Here is a 25,477-nt window from a genome sequence, read left to right as displayed (position 1 = left end):
TTCCTCAATGCATTCAGTAAATAGCTCATGTTAACAGACGTGACTTGTCAAGACCACCTGTCTCTTCTAAAACGCATTCTGTGAGCATTTTTTCATTTCTCTAGTAACACTCATCATCTTTGTTTTCTTTAACAATATAGCATTATCTAAGGATCTGATTCTTCTCCCGTTAGACAAGAAATTTCCTGTCAGCTTTCCTAAAGAAAGCAGATATGAGATATAGTAAGCAACGCCTGTATTTTTATTCCTTTTTAAAGAAATGGGCTGGAAATACTGTCTTTTTAGAAAAAGAATAATTACATGCTCTTTCTATGACTGTGATAAACTATGCAGTTCATTTCTCTGTTCATCAGTAGCAGCTTTATGAAATTAGATTGTAGCATTTACCTTGCTGTTTGTCTCAGAGTTACAAACTTGTTTGTTGCATGGATTTTAAAGCAAGGCTTTTAAAAGCAAGGAGAAATAGATATGTAAATATATGAGGATTTGGTTTTTTTTTTTTCTTTAAAGAAGATGAAAGCCTTAAAGGCAAAATCCTGTAACGGTTTCTGCCTGGAGAAATCTTGGTGACAGTATATATGCTTCTGCTGTAGAGGCCCAAAATAGAGTTTGGGAATAATCCTTTGGGACCTAATTTTGATGCATAATGATCCGGTTACACTCCATCCTGAAACCAAAGGAGCCCTGGAAATTGTTCCTCCCCCTTCTCACTTTCTGACACAACTTTAGGCAAATTACCTCTCCTGCCTCAGTATCCTTCCTCCATCTGCTGGAAAAGCAACACGGCAAGCTGTAGGCAATCCAGCAGGTTCCTAGAATGCATTGAGGACAACTTCTTAAGCCAGGTAATAAGCACCCCTACCCGAGGGGATGCGATACTAGACCTGGTGGTCACCAATGCGAGTGAGCTCATTGGGGATGTCAAGATCGGAGGCAGCCTGGGCTGCAGTGACCACGCGCTGGTGGAACTAATGCTACCGAGGGAAATGGGAATAATGAAGAGCATAGTCAGGACCCTAAATTTTAGGAGGGCAAATTTCCAGCTCTTCAAGGAGATAGTCAGAAGGACTCCCTGGGAAACGGTCCTCAGGGACAGGGGAACAGAACAGAGCTGGCAGGTCTTTAAGGATGTATTCCACAGAGCGCAAGAGCTCTTGATCCCCAAGTGTAAGAAGTCGGGCAGAGAAGGGAAGAGACCGGCACGGCTGAGGCAAGAGATGCTGGTCAAACTAAGGAAGAAGTTCAGCTGGAACTGAACTTGGCAAGTGATGCGAAAAATAAGAAGGGCTTCTACAGGTATGTCAGCCGGCAAAAGATGGTCAAAGAAAGCGTATCCCCGCTCATGACCGAGACCGGCAAACTGGTAACAGCAGATGAGGAGAAAGTTGAGGTAGACAACAACTTTTTTGCCTCAGTCTTCACTGGCAACCTCTCTCCTCACCCCTCCCGAGTCGATGGATGGCATGAAGGACACCAGGAGGGTAAAATCCCTCCAGCTGTAAGTGAAGATCAGGTTTGGGACCTCCTGAGGAACCTAAATGTACAGAAGTCCATGGGACCTGATGAGATGCATCCCAGAGTCCTGAGGGAACTGGCTGACGTAGTTGCCAAGCCACTCTCCATGATATTTGAAAAGTCATGGCAGTCAGGGGAAGTCCCCAGTGACTGGAAAAAGGGAAACATTGTGCCCCTTTTCAAAAAGGGTAGAAGGGAAGACCCTGGGAACTACCGACCTGTCAGCCTCACCTCTGTGCCTGGGAAGATCATGGAACAGATCCTCCTAGAAGATATGCTAAGGCACATGGAGGCCAGGGAGGTGATTCAAGACAGCCAGCATGGCTTCACCAAGGGCAAGTCCTGCCTCACCAACCTAGTGGCTTTCTATGATGGTGTAACAACAAGAGTGGACAAGGGAAAACCAATGGATGTCATCTATCTGGATTTTTGTAAAGCCTTTGACATGGTCCCCCACAACATCCTTCTCTCCAAATTGGAGAGCCGTGGATTTGATGGATGGACCATTCAGTGGATAAGGAATTGGCTGGATGGTCGCAGTCAAAGGGTAGTGGTCAACGGCTCAATGTCCGGATGGAGACCAGTGATGAGTGGAGTCCTTCAGGGGTCTGTACTGGGACCGGTGCTGTTCAATATATTTATCAATGACATGGACAGCGACATCGAGTGTACCCTCAGCAAGTTTGCAGATGACACCAAGCTGAGTGGTACGGTTGAGACACCAGAAGGACGGGATGCCATCCAGAGGGACCTGGACAAGCTGGAGAGGTGGGCCTGTGTGAACTTCATGAGGTTCAACAAGGCCAAGTGCAAGGTCCTACACCTGGGTTGGGGTAATCCCTGCTATCAATACAGGCTGGGGGATGAAAGGATCGAGAGCAGCCATGCTGAGAGGGACTTGGGGGTACTGATAGATGAAAGGCTGGACATGAGCCGGCAATGTGTGTTGGCAGCCCAGAGGGCCAACCGTGTCCTGGGCTGCATCAAGAGAAGCGTGGCCAGCAGGTCAAGAGAGGTGATTCTGCCCCTCTGCTCTGCTCTGGTGAGACTTCACCTGGAGTACTGCATTCAGCTCTGGAGCCCTCAGCACAAGAAGGACATGGAACTGTTGGAGCGGGTCCAAAGGAGGGCTACAAAAATGATCCGAGGGCTGGAGCACCTCTCCTATGAGGACAGGCTGAGAGAGTTGGGCTTGTTCAGCCTGGAGAAGAGAAGGCTGCGGGGAGACCTGATTGCAGCCTTTCAGTACTTAAAGGGAGCCTATAGGAAAGATGGGGACAATCTTTTTAGTAGAGACAGCAGTGACAGGGCGAGGGGTAATGGTTTTAAACTAAAACAGGGTAGGTTTAGGCTGGATATAAGGAAGAAAATCTTTACAATGAGGTCTGTGAAACACTGGAACAGGTTGCCCAGAGAGGTGGTGGAGGCCCCATCCCTGGAAACATTCAAGACCGGGTTGGACAGGGCTCTGAGCAACCTGATCTAGTTAGTGGTGTCCCTGCTCGCTGCTGGGTGGTTGGACTAGATGATCTCTAGGGGTCCCTTCTGACCCAAAACTTTCTATGATTCTATGATTCTATGATTTAGGTGTTATATAGTGCTAAAACAATAACTGTATTTCAGTACACGTACTGGTTAAAGTGATCAGGTTTAAATATTATACAAAAGCTTTTAATTTTAATCTTCAGCACTAAAACATCAGTGTGCTCGTTGTTGTTTTCCATTCATTGTCCAGTTAGGCTCTGTTGTAGTTACTAAGGGTGTTGTTAAACAGCTTTTTTTTCTGGATGCTGGTTGCAGTTACGGATGACAGCAACGTGAAGACTCCCAAGAGGTGCCCAGGGTGAAAATCACTTTGTGCCAGAAGTGCCAGGGAGGTGTCAGTGTCCTGTTGCATGGGGTTACCTGGCAGCTACACTGCCTGCTGCAAGTGTTACCATTGTACAGGGCCTACAGTTTGGCTTTGGTGGGGCAGTGGGCATTTGACTATAATATCTGATTTGATTTTTTTTCTGCCCAAACACTGTCTCTGTTCAATGCCAATCTCCTCCAAATGAAGGGAAGTGCCCAGCCTGTTCCCTTTTAGAAGTCAGCATTCTGAGCAATAGCGAATGCTGAGAAACCTCTCTATGTGTGTAATCTCTCTTCTTCTTTTTCTGCAGTATTCTTTCCTTTTTTGTATTGTCAGATTTCTATAAGGACTCGCAACACAGAGGAGAAAGAATGGAAATAACACATTTTGCTATGCAGGAGAATTCTGTCTGTTGTGGTTAGTGCTCCACGCTGAACCCTTCTCATTTATGCCAAAACCATTTTAGTATGAAACAAAACTTGACACGTTCCAGCCTTTGTTATTTGGCATACAGGGTCTTTTTCTTGCAAACTTGTCCCGTTTGAGGGTTGGGGAGTATTCTGTGTTACTTTCTTATCTTAAATTATGACTTATAATACATACTGAACAGATACTACACTATTAACAGTGTTAAATGTAGTTCCAGACAGTTCATTTAAACATTCTTTTTGCAAGTATTTATGAATTTAGTTCAGTTTTGCATTCCAAATACTTTTGACTTTTGTAACACTTCTCGAAGAGCTTGGAGTTAAGCCTGTAAGTCTTTTCAGTCTTTGAAATTGTAGGCAATACGTTTGTATGTACATATGAGTTTATAAAAGCAATTATATGCTGCTGTTTTCAGAGTTACTCTTGGCTACAGTGAAAAGAAGTAGTGGCATTACTGGGTATAGTTTTGAGAGGAAATTAGTTCTAAATTTACCTGTTCTCAAGTACCATCATATAAAGCCTAAACTCAGTGTGCTGCATTGACAGTATTCTCCATGAACACTTGGAAATTATCATGAGCCTTTCATACTCCTCTTGGAACCGAAAGTTAAATAAATGCACTAGAAAAAGATAAACTGAATAATATAAAGGGCTGAAGGACTCGAAATCAAAACAGGGAACAGAATGTACTTTGCATAAAGAAACAGATTTTACTGAGGAAGCGATAACCCTCTGTGACTATTTAGTGGAAAAACTGTGAGAAGAAATTTAATTTTCAGATGTTTGTATTGGAACTTGCTTATAGACTGAGTACAGCAAAGGCACTTAATTTTAATTTGAACTCCTCTGCTAAGAATAGAAATGCCACGATTGGGCAGTATGCAGTATCCTAATAGTATTCTCTAGAATCTATTGTATACCACTGTAAGACTTTTTCTTTTTAAAGTATATTTAAAGGCCAATTTTGTTTGGGATGCTAATATTTTCTAAAGTATGTCTTGAAAGTACTAGTTGGCTCTATTACACAAATGTTGGGGGTTTTCCCAAGTATTCTCTGTTTTCTGATAGCATTTAGTGATCTTTGCTTTCCTGCTGGTGAACAACAAGACAATTTTGGGGCGAGCAGTGCAGCTCCCTTTTGAAGGAGATGTCTTCAAACAGTTAAATGAATGTCTCTAGTGTGGCTGTTCAGTATGAGATAAATGGATTTTCATTTAAACATAAGACTATTGTTAGTGCAACTAGAAAGAAGTGGTTCACAACCCTGGGTATGAGCCAGCACAGATGGGATCATCCACTTCCAAGTCACCTGGGAAAGTTCCTCCCTGATTTGGTGCCTGTGGTCCACAGCAGCGGTGTGACTCGTGTAAGACATGGCAGCATTTTGCTTGGGGACTGTGGAAAAGCATTGCTTATGTGTCTTTGTTGGGTTACAGTGAGCAAGCTAGCTGAACTTAATGTAAACTGACTGTAAAGCTCATGGGTGAGTTCATTTCTCTTGTGACTTGGTCTGCTTTGATGAAAGGCTGATGTCCAGTCACGCAGTCGTGCACTGTTAATGCCAGATGCTGCTTCAGCAGCTCCGGCTCCCCCAGACAAGTGCTGCTGCCGACTGGCGAGGTGGTGACCCTCTGCTGTGATGAGAGTTGAAGTGGGGGCAGAGTCACTGCGGGAGAGTCCCTGCTCTTCAGCATGCAGTTCATCTGTGCGGTTCGACACCGAAGCAGGATGCGGTGCATGGATTTGGCCGAGTGCCAGTCCTTAGGGATAAATGTGGAACAGCAGACTGACAGAAGAGACAGTTGGGGGGGAACTGGCTAACGGACCTCAGTGTTATCCAAGACAGACCAAGAAAACTACATTTCCCTGAGCTGTTTCAGACACACACACAGAGATGCTGTTTATGTAGAAATGTTACCGATAATTGAGACCTGCCATTTAATCTGATAATTTCAGGACTGGTATATTGCTTGCATCTGTTTTCAGGTCAGTGCATTTCTGAAAAAGACACAGTTTTGTTGTTGTCTTTATACTGTAAGTGTTGTATGTAAAAAATGATATTTTGTAAAAGTATTAAAAATAGAACTGAAAGTAATACAGTAAAACTAGTTTAAAGACTCTGTTGGTTTAAAAAAAAAAAAAGATAGATGTCATGATATTGTGTTTAGCCAAAACAAGAAGAGGAAGAAGAGGATTTTTATCTGCTCTGTAAAGTTACAGGTGCTTTATCTGTACAGAATTACGCTTCAGATGAAGAAAGGAGAAAAGCAGTATTGTAGATGGATTATCATATGAAGTGTGAACTGTGCACTTCAGAACATCTTGTTCGTTTCATAAAAGCAGATAAATTTTTGGGAGCCCTTTCCAGGAGAGTTTAACTTTCCCACATTGAGGCTGCATACTTCAGCAATTTCTACAGTCTGGATGATAACCAAAATAACAGTTCTGTGTTACTATAGAATTATTTCCTGTAATAGTAACTTTTAAAAGATTTCCAGCAGCTTTGTAAAGTCAACAGATCATTCAGAAGCTGGAACTAGGAGTCTTTGGTAGGATTTCCAACTACTTGTTGTGTATTCTTTGTGGAAGACAGTCATTCTCTTGAGGGGCTGTGGTATTTATTAGACATCAGAATTTTGCTTAATGTGTAAAAATAATCATAGTTGATAACTGTTTGGTGGTACTTACCCCTTTCTTGAAGGGGGACCTAGAGTCATTGCTTTTTATTGTTCTTTGGCATAAGTAAAAGGAGTAGCTCTGTGTATAAGTGTTTATTTACTGAGAGCTGACTTAGAATACAAAAGTAATGCCATTCTGGCCGTCCCACAGATGAGTCATCTTAGGGTGAAAACACACTCTGAATATGAAGTTTTTGTAAGATACTGAATGTGAAGTTCTTGTAAGATACTAATGTGGAAGGAGCTTAGGCTTTTTAGTGCATAAATGAATTTGCTAGTGTCATGGGTATTAGCCCTTGCCGTGCAGTGAAAGAAATTGATCTCAGTTCATGGGTCTGTGCTCTGTATTTTCCCAGGACATCCATCTATTGGCTTAGTTGAAGACCATTTTCTAAGAATTCTTAAATCGATACCTTTTAATTTTACAAGCTTCAAAACCAGGCTTTATTTCAGTGTTTGTAAAAGAATTTGAGACTATTATAGATTCGAGTTGTTCTGAGACTTTTAATTTTCTTTGTGTTGTTGTTAAATACTGTACTGTTACTTGAAGAACTCATCTGTGTACAGAAAAGCTTGCAACAGACCAAAGTTGGCACCTTTAGGCCAGCATAATGATTCAGGGTAGCTGGAATTCAGAGAATGACAAGTGTTCAATATATTTCAAAATGTTATATGCACTGAAGTAGTGAGTGCATAGATTCAGGTGGCAATGGATGACTGAATGTGGGCCCCTCCAAATCTGATATTCCATTTTGCACACACGAGTGGCTCCAGGAATGCTTGTGAAATCTGTCTTTCATTAACAGCTGTGCACTGTTCTTCATTGCTAATTCATCGTCAGCTTTTGCTTAATGCATATAGAATGCTATGGAGGTGTTAGCGATACTTTTCAAAATAAAGCCTTGCAAAAAAAGACACTCTGAAGGATTTTGTTCCGAAGTTTTCATTCTGAGATATATCAACTTCATTTTTTACTTCCTCTACCATTAAATCTCATATACAATTGAAGGGGAATTGGTTAAGAGGAAGAACTTCCTTCCCTTGAACATTTTGCTGAAAGTATTAGTATCAACGTGGATTATTAGAGCCTGAAGATCAGATCTTAATCAGGAATTCTATAAAGTAATCAGTTCTGGATGGAATTTTTGTTCTATTTGATAACATGTATTTGTACTCAGCTTTCTTGCACTTGTGTCAGCACTTTCTGAGTGTATGGGGACCAGAGGATGTTGGGATTTTTGGTGGATTCCCCCCCCCCCCCCCCCCCAAAAGATCAAATGGGATGAGAGTTTGAGCTGTTTGGAGAATCTATGTAATTACTGTTAAGGAGATTTTCATGGTGCTTGATAGTGATAAAGCACAGAAGACTTATTCCCAGCTTAGCGTGAATTTAGAGATAAAGGTTTAGAACAAAAAGAAGACCCTGTAGTAGGCAATGAAAACCCTTGCCCTTTAGTAGTTGATGCTAAAAAAGAAAAAACATTACCCACAATTTAGGGAAGTTATCTTGCACTGCTAGCTAGAGAGGATTATTTATATTTTTGGAGAATATCTACTTGTGTATTACGTTTGAGTTTTCTTGTATTTGTGTCTGATACAGCCAGCACTTTCTGTTTTTTCTGTTTCAGCACCCAAAGACAATGAGGAACGTGTGTTCCGGGAACGTATGCGCCCCAGAAAACGGCAGGGTGCTGTGCGACGCAGAGTACATCAGGTTAATGGACACAAGTTTATGGCCACCTATCTTAGACAACCAACGTATTGTTCGCACTGCAGAGATTTTATATGGTATGACTTTGCTTTCTTTGCAACTTTGAATTGAAGAGTTAACATACCCTCTTCCTCCTAGGAAACACCAAGCTCCTATACATCCTACTGAAGTTAATGAAATATGGGAATATTAGGCTTCTAATGATCCAGGGGTTTGGGTGCTCAGTGTACAGCGTCTTTCTCATTACAGTGTATGTTGAGAACTCTCTTTTAGAAATTATTTGCTTTAGTTTTGAGTACTGTCAATTTTCAGGTAGGAAAAAGTTGCGGAGACATTCAGTTTTCAGATATTTTTGAGCAACTCTGTTGATGTTTTCCAAAGTTACCTAGAGATACTGATTTGCACCGTAATACACATAGGAGCTGATGTGATCCGTAATTAATATTTCTGAAGTGTATGTAATACAGCAGTCTTTCTTACTGTGAAATGATGTGAATTGTACATGAACTCAACTACATTCCTCTAAGAAATGTCTGCAGGTTAGGCTTTAGGTTAGCTAAGATGATTTCAAGCAATAATATTGGCCAATGCCATCTTCTGTCTATTTAGAGGCCTTCTTGATGACTATTTTACCAGCTCGTGGCTTCCCTCTCTATGTACCCTTTGGCTTTGCCTATTTTATGATCCTATATGTGTCTTTACTTCTGAATCCCTTCATGGCTTATCTTCCTACCTGTTACCTCTTAGCAGCTGAAATGCGGTTCCTACTTTGAAATTATCTCGGTCTAGGCATGCAGTTATCAGATGGTTGGTTATAAGAAGCTGTTCTTCTAAACTTGTGCATGTCTAGTAAAGAGAGGAAAAATTTTTGTTTTTCATTTTAAAATATACATATTCTTCATTTTCTAAAATACTGTTTTATTTTCAGGGGTGTGATAGGAAAACAGGGATACCAATGTCAAGGTAAGAGAAAATCTACATGGGGATAGTTTGAACATATGTGTTATGTTACAATATGTAAATAATAAGATATTTTCATCAAGCATTATATATGTACCGTATTAAGAATTTAGCACAAGGTGATCAGAGCAAGTTTGTCTCTCCAAACATACAGTCTTTGCAGTAAGTGTGGTGAGTTGACCCTGGCTGGATGCCAGGTGCCCACCAAAGCTGCACTATCACTCCCCTCAGCTGGGCGGGGGAGAGAAAATGTAATGAAATACTCCTGGGTCCAGATAAGGACACAGAGAGATCACTCACCAATTAGTGTCATGGGCAAAACGGACTTGACTTGGGGAAAATAATTATTTATCACCAATTTGATCAGAGTAGGATCATGAGAAAATAAACTAAATCTTAAAACACCTTCCCCCCACCCCTCCCTTCTTCCCTGGCTTAACTTGACTCCGGATTTTCTCTACCCTCCCCCCTCCCCAACCGAAGCGGTGCAGGGAGACAGGGAATGGGGCTTGCGGTCAATTCATCACACATTGTTTCTGCTGCTCCTTCCTCCTCACTCTCTTCCCCTGCTCCATCATGGGGTCCCTCCCACAGCAGACAGTCCTCCACGAACTTCTCCAGTGTAAGTCCTTCCCGTGGGCTGCAGCCCTTCAGGGACAGACTGCTCCAGTGTAGGTCCCCCATGGGGTCACAGGCCCTGCCAGCAAGCCTGCTCCAGCGTAGGCTCCTCTCTCCATGGGGCCACAGGTCCTGCTAGGAGCCTGCTCCAGCACAGGCTCTCCACGGGGTCGCAGCCTCCTTCAGGCACATCCACCTGCTCCGGCATGGGATCCTTCCCGGGCTGCAGGTGGATATCTGCTCCACCATGGACCCCCATCGGCTGCAGGGGGACAGCTTGCCTCACCATGGTCTTCTCCACAGGCTGCAGGGGAATCTCTGCTCCGGTGCCTGGAGCACCTCCTCCCCCTTCTCCTTCACTGACCTTGGTGTCTGCAGAGTTGCTTCTCTCACATCGTCTCAGTCCTCTCTCCCACTGCAATTGCTCTTGCGCAGCAACTTTTTTCCCCTTCTTAACTATGTTATCCCAGAGGCGCTACCACCATCGCTAATGGGCTCAGCCTTGGCCAGTGATGGGCCCATCTTGGAGCCGTCTGGCATTGGCTCTGTCGGACATGGGAGAAGCTTCTGGCAGCTTCTCACAGAAGCCACCCCTGCAGCCCCCCAGCTACCAAAACCTTGCCACACAAACCCAATACAGTAAGTCAGTGTAAGATTTTTCAAAACTGTTGTTGTTAGACAGCGTATGTGATGTAGGGGCACAGTTAACATCACTGAACGGCAGCTCCTAGGTGTCTCTTGATGCACATCCAACTGTCTTCTTCGTTTTTCAATTCTTGCATTTTAAAATTATGAATTCTTTATTATGTTGAAGATTCTTTGTTTAAGAATGTCAGGTAATTGCAAAGACTGTAATTAAATAGATGAGATAATTATAGAAGTCATCGTTAGAAAAGGGTATAGTAAAGACTGCAGGAGGGTTTCGTTTTCAACTCCCATTTTTCAACTCAGTTTCTTGTACTCTTAATTTTTTATGCAGTCTCCTCTTGGGGTGATGTTTTTCTACTGAATTTTTATCTGACAAGTAGAAGTAATCAAGTTAGTGATGATTTTTCAGTTACAAAAGATTTGATGAAATCTCATTGTAAATAAATAAATGCAAATAATGGTTTTACATGCTGTAATAAGCATTACTTTATTAACATACATCAGTTTTTATTTTTTTTTTCTTACAACAGTGACCAAAGCTATAAGAAAATGAAATTTGATGTTTTACTCCGAAGGCTTTTTTCTTCACTTAATGACCTTGAGTCCCACAGTACGATAGACCTTGCAATTTTCAATCTTATCTGTCATATCTGCAAATGTTATTCATTGATTAATTAATATGAATATTGACAAAGCTTTTTTTGTGTCCTGAAACCTTTTACTGTTATCAACTTATGATAATGTGTTACAGAAAGAAGGTTTGACTTAGGTTTTTTTTTCTTTGACTTTTACAACAAGTTATCTTTATGTCTCTTTTCCTCTGAAGCTCTTCAGACAGGAATTGTTTTTGCCTTTGTGTCTCATGTAATGTGGAGATCATAGACTTTATCATATAAAGAAATCAAATATGTAAAAGTTGAGAAAAACTGTGATTAATACTTCAGAAGGTAACTTGTGGTTTTACATACCGACATTTTGGCAGGTATGCTTTAGCTCTCAAATTCATTGGTCTCTCAGATGTCCATTATCTTCTGCCTTTGTCAGCCAGACTTACTTCATAGGATTCACAAAGTCACCAGTCACTTGCAGCCTTTCAAACCCCAGCATTTGTAGTCTGCTGAGATAAGACTTTTGCTTTAAAATCAGTCTTCATGAAAACTCATTCTTTTATCTGTTTTTTTGTTTATAGTTTGCACTTGTGTAGTCCACAAGAGATGCCATGAACTTATAATAACGAAGTGTGCTGGCTTAAAAAAACAGGAAACTCACGATGAGGTAAATATTTATAAAATAAATTTTCTAGATAAAACTCAGTCTTTCATCTGTTCAAAATAGTGTCATCTCCTCTGTTTAATCAAAAAATGTTACAGACTTTTTTGTGCCCTTCTGGTCGTCTTGTGATGTGACATTTACTTTGGAATGACAGATTACCATAGCAGTTTCATTTGCATGGGAATTATTACACAGCAATCTATTTCTCATTAGTAAACTTTTTACAACATCCGAATGCTTAAAGTCTCAGTGAGCTGCTTCCAATCCTTTTCACTTTTAACATTCTCCATTTCTGAGTTAATGCAAGTTTTGTCATTTTAATTCAAAAGATTTTTGCATTTTGCAAAAAGATTTTTTGTATTTTGTGTGGCGGAGTCATTAGCAGCTGAAAGGATAGATTTTGTATATTAATGGAATTATCACAATATGTACTTTATGGCCTCAGTTGTAGCCAGTGAATGTTTTATTTTATACAGAAGTTTTTTGTTTGTCTTTTTTCTTAACGGAAAAGCTCATGAATGCTCACTGTCCTGTTCTGTTTTGTGCAACAGCAAGAGCCTACTATCTTTCGCCATAGGATTAGGCGAGGTAGTCTGTGGGTGATCCCAGTTCCTTGACCATGCAGAAAAAGTAGATTTCTTAGTTTTATTTGTTAAAAACCTACCTTGTATGCTTGAAAAAGCCTGGTTCTAAATTACAAGTCAGAGTTGTGTGTAACGATGGTTTTAAACCACTCTTCCAACTTTGATAGGAATTTCACGGAGGCACTAACTAATCTCATTCTTCCTGTGCAGTTCACTAGCATTTTTCATGCTGGAAGCATTCTTTAATATCTGGTTGACAACCAGTGTTTTACGTCTGAAATTAGATTGCTTGCATAGGATTGTGATAAAGGACTGTGTTTAGCTAGTGCTGTTTTTTGCATAATACACACAGGAAGATACAAAATCTTGCATAGATTTATATTCCCAGGCTCCAGGCCGGTGGAGACTTGTATGCTTTGCTGATATAATCCTCTTATTGTTTAGAGGGGGTACTATACCACTGGAGAGAAGCCAGAGGTGATAGGAAAGGGAAGGAAAAACATCAAAATATATCTCTTGCTATACAGTGGCCACTATAAAAACTTATCAGTGACATCCTTCAATTAGTAAATAATCATACCTTGGAATCCCTGAACACAACAAATTATCACTGTAATTTTCATAATCTAAAGAGTGGGATGTGAAAAGGTAAAGGGTTTGTGATATATTTCTGTTTCTTTGTCCTGTATTAGTTCGGCCTCCTGATCCTAAAACAATTGGAAGTGACTTCCTTGCCTTCCACATTAAGAGATCTTTCCTGATAGCTATATATTTGTTGTTCCCAGAAGTACTAGGACTTTAGTCTTTATCTCTTGGACAACAGCAGCCTTTCCCCCTCTTTTCCCAAATAAAGTAGTGAGAACTCTGGAGCCGGAGTATATCTAACACAAAGATCATCATCTGAGCACAAACCTATTTCATCTTGTTTGAATTCTGTGTGGTTTCAAAACCTAACAGGGCCTCAGCATACACTTACTATAAAGAAATTAATTAGAATGAAATATGCTGTGCTCTTCTTTTTCAGCAAGTGGGATCCCAGCGTTTCAGTGTCAACATGCCTCACAAGTTCAGCATTCACAATTACAAAGTGCCCACCTTCTGTGACCACTGTGGTTCATTGCTCTGGGGTCTTTTGAGACAAGGTTTACAATGCAAAGGTAAGGATTACAGCTTCAGAGCTTTTCTTTTTCTTTGTGAGTGCAGTAGACTTGGAAAGACTTGAAGTTGTTCTGTCTTTACCAGCATGTACAGAAATGAACAGAAAGTAAAGAGTGGACTGCTGTAGGGATTGCCATCGTGTTCAGAGAATGGTCCTTTGCCCTGTCTGCACCACCAGTCAGTAACAGATGCAGAGGACAGAGGTGCCTATATTGCCACACAGGAAATTAGAAATTGACAGAAAATTAGGAGCATGAGAATTTACATCCTTTCAGCTTATATGCCTTTTACGTTTTCAAGTTTGTGGAGATGCTTGTTAAACTTTTTAAACATCGTTGTTCCAGCTACTTTTCCGTGTAATACTGTCTTCAAAAATTACTATTATGTATTGGCTAGGCTAGGCAGAATCAGTTCTGTGCGCCTGTATCCAGAACGAGGTATTCTGGTATCCAGCTAAGTCATCCTTTGCGATGGTCTGCCTAGCCCCTCTATTCTGGAAAGCAGGGGATTCATTATATTCTGCAGCTTAAGGACTGTGTACTCTGTACAGTAACTGCATATGAAGTTACTGCTGGAAGGTGCATTTGTGTTGTTTTAGCTGACTAACAGAAATGGTTGGTTCCATATCTCCTTGTTTCAAGCAGATCTATATATTCTAAAAGGGGATGAAAACAGTACAAACGCTTGCAAAGGAAAGCAATATTTTAGAAGTAGTGAATAAAATACCTCAATTAGTGGGTTGATGGGAATGATGGGAATGATTTCATGAAGGCTGTCACATTCTTAGAGAGTGGTACATAATGGAATTGCAAGTATTCTCATTTTGTTACGCCTTTATGAATGGGTAGGTCCATCTTCATAAATACAAAAATCATGTTACATGCACTTTTCAACAACAGAAACGTGGAGTCACATATATAGGTATAAACGTGTAATCTATTCAGTGTATCCTGTGCGGTATGTAAGATGAGACATAGCTATAGGTGAAGGTCAGACCTAATGTTTCATATCACAAATTGCTGAGCAGCAAGGGAAGGAAGAAATTTACTTCATGGCACAGTGATAAACAGTGAGAGCGTTCTGAAGTTCAAGCCTTCTATTGTGATTGTAGCTAGTGAACAACGATGAATTGTTAGACTCTAAATACTGTTACTTTACTACTATTAAAGATTTTGTTCAAATGCTATCTAAATTATAGTGGAGATGTGTTCAAAGATTTTTTAATTAAAACTCTTTTGGTTTTTTTTGTCTTTCAATTTTAGAGCTATAGTATCTCTCCACTTAATCTGTGAATGTATTAGTTCACTTTCATAGTCTCTCTGAAGTACTGTAGTGGTTCATTTCCTCTTAACTGTAGAAAATAATGTAACTTCTCATATGTATGCATTTACTGTGTGGCAGATGCATAGAAACAGTAGTTCAGAGAGCCTATGTTGTTTTCTCCAGGTTCATAAACTAGTGCCTGTAAAAATGCAGTCTCAAACTCACCTGAGCTGGAAATGATATTTTCTCCGTGCCTTGTTTTCCCTATTAACAAGTGCCGAAGACTGCTCCCTTCTTCAGAGATGTACTTGCTTGCCTAGTATGGTTATTAACACCATGAAAAGTGTATTCCAAAGGTTTATTCTTCTTCTGTTTTTTCCCTGCTTATTCCCGTGCTTCTTTTTACAAAATATGCTCATAAAGTCGTACTGTACAAAATTGTCCAGTTTGCTTTATTTCAAGCAGTTCAGTTCTTCAGTGTCTGCTGCTAAGATCAGACATTTTACTTGCCGCTGAGCTTTCATCACTGAATATACCTGCACTGAAAGTACTGTGTGTAGCAATTTCTTTTTGTTCTTCTTGTGAGCTGAAACATACTTGAGAAGGAGAAGCACCTGCTACTCGCTTTCTGAAGCGCACGGTTACTACTGCAGATACAGGGCCTGTGTATGGTCTCAGAGGCAAATGTGGTTTGTTTCTTTAGGGCTTATATGGTGAAAGCATTATTGATGAGCAATATAATGAAAGGCAGCTCTATAAATGCATACTTTTTAATTATTTTTCTCTATAAATTAATGAAGTGAATAATTGAATGCTAATCTAGTATTTAATAACACATGCAGTTTTGCTTTCTTTGTGCCTTGCTCCACGAGAGGGCAGTGAAGTCTAAGATAAAATGTCCCGTGCTCCTAACAAATCCACGCTGTGCTATTTTCAGTGGAGCTGGGTTCCATGTATATGTTCCTACAACCTGGAAGCAATGTAACCTTTTTTTCCTCTTACTAGTATGCTAGTTTCAGGAGGTGGTATTTAAGAGAAAGAGCTTAGTAAACGGGTTGCTCTCTGAAGAAAGAGAGTGTCTAACAGTGCCAAAGACTTCTACTGAAACTTAAAACACTATTGGTTTTATGCCTGCCTGCATTAGGAGTTAATCTGCTTCAGTAAAAGAGAGTAAGAAGCAATAATACATGAGGAACTAATGTTGTGCTCTCAGTATGAGAACAGAAGTGGACTGCTAAAATCCAAGCTCTGCAGGACTTTCTTCTAATTCAAATTCTATTTAAAATTTATGGGATCATTGGGTATTTTAATTTGTTCCTGTGTCTGTTCTGGGTACTGTATGAAAACACTGTTCAACATTGTCTTAGCAGAAGAATGATATCCAGGTTAATAATTTTATATTAGCATTGAAGTGTCACTGCAAATCCAGCTAAGTAATTTTCTACTGAAATTATACTTGTTTGAACAAGCTCTTGGTAGGTCCAGTAAGGTCTTATTTAAATAGGACAAATGCATGCCAAGGTAGTATTTAATTTACTCTATTACTTTACGTTTCATTGCAGTTTGCAAGATGAATGTACATCGACGCTGTGAAACAAATGTGGCACCAAACTGTGGAGTGGATGCTAGAGGCATAGCTAAAGTTCTTGCAGATCTTGGAGTCACTCCAGATAAGATCACTAATAGCGGGCAGAGGAGGAAAAAGGTACCTTTACTATGTAGTGTCACATAACAAATGACTTAAGTACAACTGTATTGTAACTTTACTAGTTGGGGTTCAATCCCACTTACTTGGCTTGCACAAGATTTTTTTTTAAGTCACTAGAGAACTCAGACTTTGGCTTCTGATTTGTAAGTGCAAATCATCTATTCTGAATTTTTAGATTAAATTTATTTTGACCTTCTACAGTTTTGCAAACCTAGAGTCTGTATAGAGTCTGGAAGGATTTCCCGTTATTAATTTTGAGGAAGGAGATTTGACAGAGAGACGTCTGACACAACAGTTCATAAAAGCATAAATGTCTCTTTGGCTTAGAATTGGAATCAGATAATTGATTGATTAACAACTGATTGATTCCATAACATTGTAAATGCTGATAAATGAGCAGTGTGCTTGAAGAGGAGCTGTTTGCCAGATGTCGGTTCCAGTATTATCACCACTATTATAGAAGGAACGTGGCTCTTCTAGAAATAAGTAGCATAGGTCACCCCAAGTACATCCAAAGCTGATGGAGTTATTCTGGATTGATAATATGTATCCTGGATCAGAATTTGGCCACACTTTCTATCTCTGTTTGTATGATTGTGACAACAGACCCATTGCTCTCACTTACAAAAATACGCAATTTTTACCATGATTTCTTGAAACATTGATATTTGGTTCTGTTCATTTTCCTGAGCATTGCACATTTGGATCCCATGTACACTATTTCAAAATGTTACAGAAACATAGAAAAGTCAGGAATAAATGCATTTATCTGCATTTCCTGGGAAAAGATGTTGTCATGTTGTAACTGCAGGAGTTAGTTTGCAGTGCTTGCTGGTACTTGTTACAGTTAAATGTATTTACCAGATAGGTTTCTACACAGTCTCATGGTGGCTATACTAAACTTTCCCACTCACTGGGTAAGCTTATTACGTTTATTTCATCCGAAGAACCTCTTTTTCTTTAAATTGCCGGTTCTTTCTCTGTTTAGATTATGGTCTTCATTTGATTTGACACCCTCTATTGTGTAGTTGAGGTCCTGCCAGTGACAGTCTATATGGGTAGAACATCTTCACTTTCCTTCATACTTCTACTTGTGAATTAATACTCTTAAATTAAATTTCCTGTTGACACGGGAGAATCTCATAGCTGAGTACCCCTTTTGGAATTGTTCTTAGCTAATTGCAGGCGCAGAGACTCAACAACCAGTTCCTGGAAGCGCATCATCAGAAGAAGATAGGTCAAAGTCAGCACCGACTTCTCCATGTGATCAAGGTCGAACATCTCCTTTGATTTTCCAGTATATATTGTCACATATTTTCCTTCTTTATGAGGAGTAAAAATGCTATCCGCCCCACCCTCTGTAGAACCAAATCAATGAAGTAACTACCACCAGAAAATGAAGCACGCACTTAGGAATTATAAAAACTTTTTTAAAACACCCGCTTCTCATTTTGTTGAAATCTGTGAAATTAAGTGGCTTTTAAGGGGAAAATTATAAAACAGTCATCTTAAAATATGAAGTTTAGTAGATGAGTCCTTGCCTAACCAAATACCGTTATGTAAGGAGGTCATATATTCTAAGATAAGAGTGAGAACATTTTAAATAGTACCATAGAACTTGAGCATGCTTTTATCTGTCTGAAAAGCCTCTGTTAGTCAGTTTTTGAGATAAAATTACCTGTGTGCAATTCCGTGTTGAACATTTGTGATAATAAAAACTTCTATCCAGTTAGGCTATGCTAGCTTGTCTGTATGGTCTCTAGAGGCTTTGTAAAACCATGTTTCATTTCAGTGATTTTTTTTTCATGTATAGTTTTGGAGACAAGTATTTTAATCTTCATTGATATGACCTGATTTTATTGAGCTTAACAGCCTGATTGACAGAATGTGTATGTCAGCAGCACTTTTTGAGTCTGATCTGATTGTTGTTTTCAAAATTCAGAATTCTAGGAGTTATCTTACCTACCATCACATGTGTGAACTGATGAATGAAAAATCTTCACACCAAGACATAGGAAGACGGATACTTTTGTGTCAAATTCTTTGAAAAGTATTTACAGTTGAGAAGTTTCTCAGTGTTATTTTTAGGGAATAGACTTCCAAAGCTCCATGGTAATAAGTACTGTAAAACTCTGAGTCCAGAACTGCTTTAAATTTGCCAATGTTTTGGTTTCACAGACAGTATTTTGAGTGAATAATATTTTTTTAAATAGCTGATGTTTTGCTTCAAATAAGAACAAAGCATTTATCTCAATGCTCTCTTAAATTTCACTTCTGTAGTTGTCCACTAAAGTTGTTCCTTCCAAGGCCATCAGAGAGAAGTACTATGCAAGAGCTTGAGGCAGACCCCAAGGTCCGTTAGTCACAGGGAGTCACTGTGACTAACATGGAGAAACCTTCAGAACCATTTAGCAGATCTGCACTATAGCTGCTTGAAGCAGCACTAGGAGATGGTCAAATACTTTATTGGCGGGTGTCTGATAACAGCTGGAGCTGAGTAAGATGCTCCATTCATGTTGACTTCAAGGGCCAACTGTCCTTTGAACTTTTGAAGATACAGGTCTAAAATACTTAAGCAGGAAGATGAGTAAGGGCTGCAGGAAGATAGAGGTATTCAAAACAAAGTACTTCTCTGTGGTACAGGAACACCCAAAATCACTAAAGCAACTATTTGGCCACTATTCTGACTTATCTTTCAAGTTTGGATATGTCATTCTCTCAGGTTAATTTTAAAAGGCCACCCTTCCTGTTAGAACAGGGTTTTGTCTCGTTTAAGGTGGAGAAGCAGTTTGCTAAATATGTATTATTAACCACAGAATGCTCTACACAGCATTCAGGGATGATGAATGTCCCTTCCTAAAACTGATACAGACTAACACAGGCTGTTTTTCTGGTTGTTGGTTAAAATGACCACTTTTCTCATATTTCCACAGAAATCAAAGAGCTGGAAAACAACATTAGGAAAGCATTATCATTCGACAATCGGGGAGAAGAACACAGAGCAACAGCTACAACGTCAGCAGACAACCAGCTCAACAAACCTGGGGAGAATGGTGAAAATGGGGAGGTCAAACAGGCCCAGACCAAGCGAATAGGCCTTGAAGAGTTCAACTTCATAAAAGTATTAGGGAAAGGCAGCTTTGGCAAGGTGGGTGACTTTTGGTTGGTTGGTTGGATGGTTTTCCCTGGTGTGCAGGCTTTTTTTTTGATTGTACGGCTTTGAAAGTATTCATAATGACATTCAGAAAGTGCTTCCACCTCAGGGGTTTCCTTCCATTCTTTACCCATTGGGTAAAGCAGCTTCTACCCCACAGATCAGGAATATCAGCCTCCTGATCAGCTGGCATTTTCTGTGCTTTAACTCACTTCGTTAGCTAGGATCAAGCCTTTTGAAACAAAATGTCAATGTTTCACTGTTTTAGGATATTGGTAATGAAGATATGCATACAGTTACATACATAAAGTTCACAAGATAGTTAATTGTGGTCAAGCAGGAAAAATCTGCCCAGGAGTAATGCTGTGGAGTTCTGAGTTCATTACCTTTCTAGATAATACCCAGTTCAAGTTTGTTTATTTCACAGAACAATTTATATGCTTATTTTTCCTCAGTGGGTGTGTTCAGTGCTGGAGGAAGGAGACCTCGAGCATTTCCACTCAGATACAACGAGTGCAAGAGGCTTAGGTAGCTGCCCAAAATACCGTGTATGAGGCAAAGATGTAACTCACCAGATACCTTCGATAGCAGGGGATTGATGGGGGTGGAAAAGACCTTGCTCTGTTTACAGGGCTTACAGATTTTCTTTTCACAGTGCTGGGCACCGTGGAATCAAAGAGGAGGACTGAAATGCGAATCTGTTTCACAAGTACACTCTTCCTTCCTTGATATATGGGATGCAGAGGGGCAGGACTGAGGCAGTTCTTTTGTCTCCCTGTTTTCTAATCTCTGCTCTGAAGATTACTCTGGCTCCGAGCCAGAACTGACCTTAAACAGAGCATAGGACTCCAACCTTGAACAATAGTAGTAGTTAAAACCAACAACTTTAAAGTGGCCAGAATGGTATGTGAGATAGTATACTAAGTTCATCACACACAAATCTGACTACCAGAAGTGGGAGATAAAAGTGGGAAATAAATTCTGTTCTATATCAACTTCCTTCCTTTTTCAGTTTTTGAGATCTCATTAATAGGCACTCATTAAGATATTTAAATGAAGAGATAAAAATTTTTTATCTTCTGCATTCTCAACTAACAAAATAGATATTGTCTATGTAACCGCCTTTATATTTCCAGTGCAGTCAAACTCATATGTAACCCTGCATTTATGGTATCTCTTGTTCATATGTAAACAGAATTTCTGTTTGTTTTAGGTAATGTTAGCTGAACTAAAAGGAAAAGATGAAGTATATGCAGTGAAAGTCTTGAAGAAAGATGTCATACTTCAAGATGACGATGTAGACTGTACAATGACAGAGAAGAGAATTCTGGCATTAGCACGGAAACATCCATACCTAACACAACTGTACTGCTGCTTCCAGACAAAGGTAAGCTACATGAACCTTTCACCAATTTGTGCCCAAGGAACAAAATTCACTATTTCCAGAATAAAAGACAGCAATGTGAAAAGTACAGCAATATTTCAAAAATATTTCTGAGAAATTTTTGGCATTTCAGTAGTACTGAACAGGAGTACTGGCTGCTGTTAAATAGTGTAAATACTATTACCTGATAAGTACCAGGAGATGGCAGTAAATGAGTTAAAATTTTTTTAAAACCCGCATGCATAAAACAATAAAAAAACTACTGAGGTGCCATTTTCTGGGTTTCTTCTGTACATTAATATGGTGTATCGTCTGTTGAATTAAGTACAAATGTTTTCAACATCCAGTATGCAGAGTAAAAATTCTAAAATGATCTGGTCAGAAATGAGATTATGACAGAACACTCATCTTTTCAGTTTTCTTGTGCTGTACAGTATACAAAATGTTCAAAAGAGAAAGGCAATAGGTATACTGTGTAGCATGTGTAAATTCATATAGCGCTAATGCCTCCCATGTGCTTGAGGAGGAGAGAGAAGGAAAGGCAGAGAGAGCTCATAACGAGAGACTGTTCTTGTGGCGTGTTACTTGTTGCTAATTTTTCATACAGAATTCCTCTTCACAGCATATGTTCTGGATTTGCTGCTTAAATGTAAGTGAATGTTTGGATGGTTTAGCTAACTCTCTAGGATTTCTGAATCCAATCAGTCTAAGTGCTTGAAACCAGTTGTGTTCACGGAATATTTCTGGGTTTCATTTTTTGATCCCTTATATCTCTCTTGTCCTTCAGCTGAGCTGATAGTTTTTTACCTGACTGTCCAGAAAGCTTTATGGGCAAAAAAAAACCCACAAGGTGAATCCGTCTTGCAGATAGAATACCAGTCATGTATCATCGAAGTTACAGAAGCATCTGTTATTTTTGAAGTGCCTGATAATTTACTACTTCAAAGCACTAAGGTTTGGGCTTTTGCCTGCTGAACTAAATACACCATTTGTTTCAATGAGATGAGGTTTTGACCTGCAGGGAGTAAGTTTAGACGTTAATATATATGCAGGTTTTAAATAAAATACTTGAGAATCGATCAACTTCCGTCAAACTTCTGTGGTTTTTTTCTTTCAGTAAGACAGTCGAGTATTTGAGTCAATTTAATGGAGAAGTTTGGCAGATTAAATGAATAACTGATTTAGCATATTGAACGAAATTAGGAGTTACTAGTGGTGTGTATGACTTCAGGTGTCTGCATGTGTAAATACATACATATTCACATATTATAACCAAAACCATGTATGTCACAAATGAGCAATTGCAATAATTATATGTGTAGAATTAAAGAAAAGCTGTGACTGGAAGATCTTCCAGCAAAGTTGTTAGGAAAGATAAATAGAGCTGTGGGAAAGCCATAGGAAGATGGCTAGTAGGATCAAGATTATAGTGTGTTCAAATATGCAAATAGCGAATGTTTAATATGTTGATATAGTTCTTAAAACAGTGAAAATGCATTAGCGTTTTATATGCTTTGAAGTTGACACAAAATAATAGCCCAGGGAGGTGTGTATACAGTTTATGTCTACGGAGGATGTTTCATGCGTTCAGACTTCCATTTCATTTGAATTTATGTGTGAACATACTCTTTAAATGTTTGAATATATTATTGTAAAATCTGTAACTACAATTAGGCATATTATTTCAGATGAAGAAAGTGATAAAAAGACTGTACTAGGGTGAGGGATAAACATTGTGAACAGAGAGGGACCTGCAGGACTAAGGTAGACCACGCTCCCTGAAGTGTAAATAAGCGTATCGCCAGCCAGATGTGAATCATGTGGCAGAACATTGATAAAGATCAGCTTTGCATTAAGGGAATTATGGCAGAAGGTTCTCCTGCTACTTCTCTGGTTTCCTGAAGATGTAATTTCTTTTGTATTTTTCATCTGTTCTCCAATCTTTTGTATCATGCTTTCTGACTTCCTCCCTGCTCTCCAAAGCCATTCATCAAAGTAAGATATTCAGAAATTCTTGTCACTATCTTCTCTCTTCCCACATCTCTTCACCAGAGAGAAACTACCATTTGTGGCTTTGCTTGAGCTCAGGGGAACAGATAGGTATATAATTTACAGTTACAAGTCATAAGCTAGTGACTCCTATCAAACTACCAAAACTATACCTAGTGCTACCCAGCCAAATTAAAAGTCCACAGTTGAAAAACTGAAGGGTTTTTCTGAGCATGACCGATGAACAATTTGCAAAGAACTCTTTCTAAAGAAGCAAAACGGCAAAACATATGTAAAAGCAAAAGCAATACAACTGCTAAAGCTGTAAGTTATTTATGAATGACAGCAAATGAAAATGTACAGAGTAAATTAGGTACTGAATGATTTACTCAGGTTCAATGGAAAAACAGGTAGAAAAACTTGCTTGAACAAACATGGTCTGTGATTAAAATAGCTCTGCTGAGACAAAGGCTATTGTATAATAGATTTTAAAATGTTTTTAACAGTAGTGCCTAGTTACTTCTGCTGCAATTGCGTGCTGAGCCATGGCTGCTGTGCTTTGCAGAACTAGTCCCCGAAGTGATCATGCTGGAATTAAATTTTACATTTTAAGTAGAGCATATTTGTTGTATACACCCTGAACTAATGGGCAGATTGACTCAGTATTCGTTGTCAAAGCACTCAGAGGTTGACTTTGTGTAATGAGATTACTTGCTTTGTTCCTCTTCCACAAAAATGTGAATGTATGAGTTTGACTGTGTATTGCAGTGTTTTCCTTCAGTCATGAGGTGAAGACACTGCAGAAAAGTTGCCTAATATGCTTTTTATAGTAAGTATGCTTCAGTATTATTTGTTTTTTACATGGAGCAGACTTTTCATTAGTATAATTTACTAAATGATATTATTATTATCAAAACAAGTAAAGGATCATATTTAAAGTTATCTTGAAATTCAGAAATCATGCCAAATAATGGCTAATAACAGCACACCTTAGACACTAATGTGGTTTTAGCCCTACATATGTGAATTCACTTTTAGCGGTCCCATCTAGCTTCCTTATTTCAAAGGACTATTCTTGGGACTGGTATTTCTCATGTTCCTTCTTAATCCAAAAGCTAGCTTTGATCAAACTGGTTTGCTTTAAGCTCATCAAAAAATGATCCCCCTGAAAAATCAATATTCTATATTAGAATTACATATATGTACAGATATTGAACTTCAGGGATTGCTTTGCGATCTTCTGCAGTGACCTGGAAGTCATGGAAGTGGAGTTCTGTTCCAAAGCTTGGGATAAAGTGTGTGAAGCTGATGTATGATGTTTTGTCTGTGAAAGTTTGAGGTGTGAACTCATCAACCCAGTCCTACACATTAGAAAGAATGTAAAATCTACTGGCAGGACCTCAGCTGATGCACATTTTTACGTGGAAGGAGCTCACAAGGGTTTAGTATAGCATATCTTATAAAGCCATGTCACAGCTGGATAGTATTTTTCAACACTGCTATACTACGGTAGCATTTCCCTTCTCCTTTTGCCAGAATATGGGCAATGAATCTATCAATGTATTCAGAGGTTTGATTTCTATTTTGCTTGTGGTCATCAGCTGGGATCACAGAATCACAGAATCACAGAATGGTAGGGGTTTGAAGGGACCTCTGTGGGTCATCTAGTCCAACCCTCCTGCTGAAGCAGGGTCACCTACAGTAGGTTGTAGAGGACCTTGTCCAGGCGGGATATAAATGAAGAATACTGCATTCTGTAATTGGCACTCCCATAGCAAAACTTGCACAAGTCGTAGCATACAGAGTACAGCATTTTTGTAATAACTGACCTTTGCTTATCATCATCTTTGATTTATTCAGGACTTCGTTGTGTCCTTTATTGAGAAAACGTTGGGTTTTTTTCAGGGGTACTACTGTTTGCTTTCTTTTCTCACTCTTCCTCCTGCCTTCTCTTTCTCTTCTTCTGTGTGCTGATTCCTTGTGTTTTCAGTAAGGAGTATCTGCCCATAATGCTGGTGCTACCCAGTTCGCCTCTCCAGTGTCGTCCTCCCTCCAACCTCATACTATGCTTCAGTGATCAACCATGGAACAGTATCAACATCAGGTTTTATTGATATTGCTTTGGTCAGGTGGCTGGCAAAGGGGATTTAAGTATTTCTAGAGCTATTTTCTCTGCAGACATTTTTGCACTTGTGATACTTCATTCACAGCTGGAAGTTTCAGAACTGTGAAAATTATAAGTCTTTTTTAATGGAAAGTTGAGATTCTACAAAAGAAAGGTATAGCTAACTTCACTTTATTCCTCCTACACCCCTGTCAACCTTCTTCGTAGTACTTTTCTAGACCTCTACAATATGAGATGCGTACACATATATGTGTACACCCTATAATTTATAATGAATTATCCTAATAAATACTTTAGAATTAAAATGCTTTTAAAACTATTTAAGACGGTGAAACCTTTATTACAATAATTCATTATAAATTTGGAAGACCAGAGAGCTACTGCTTTTAACATCTACCGTTTGCTTTTTTATCCACCTTCATGAAATCC

The 25,477-nt window shown here is 39.3% G+C and overlaps 1 protein-coding gene across 2 annotated transcripts in view; it reads left to right on the top strand.

Moving 5' to 3' along the window:
- The window catches only part of PRKCE (protein kinase C epsilon), a 309,016-nt gene that overhangs the window by 183,351 nt on the left and 100,188 nt on the right, over positions 1–25,477 (top strand). For both annotated transcript variants that reach the window (XM_075412859.1, XM_075412860.1), the window contains exons 3-10: positions 8,103–8,262; positions 9,114–9,148; positions 11,601–11,686; positions 13,292–13,424; positions 16,251–16,393; positions 17,572–17,668; positions 19,330–19,544; positions 20,764–20,937. In XM_075412859.1, the coding sequence (XP_075268974.1) occupies positions 8,103–8,262; positions 9,114–9,148; positions 11,601–11,686; positions 13,292–13,424; positions 16,251–16,393; positions 17,572–17,668; positions 19,330–19,544; positions 20,764–20,937 (1,043 nt within the window). The remainder of the gene's footprint in view (positions 1–8,102; positions 8,263–9,113; positions 9,149–11,600; positions 11,687–13,291; positions 13,425–16,250; positions 16,394–17,571; positions 17,669–19,329; positions 19,545–20,763; positions 20,938–25,477) is intronic.

This window comes from Opisthocomus hoazin, chromosome 2, assembly GCF_030867145.1.
Source record: "Opisthocomus hoazin isolate bOpiHoa1 chromosome 2, bOpiHoa1.hap1, whole genome shotgun sequence".
Lineage (NCBI taxonomy): Eukaryota > Metazoa > Chordata > Aves > Opisthocomiformes > Opisthocomidae > Opisthocomus > Opisthocomus hoazin.
The sequence above is the reverse complement of the archived record's forward strand: the minus strand, read 5'-3'. Positions and strand labels throughout refer to the sequence as shown.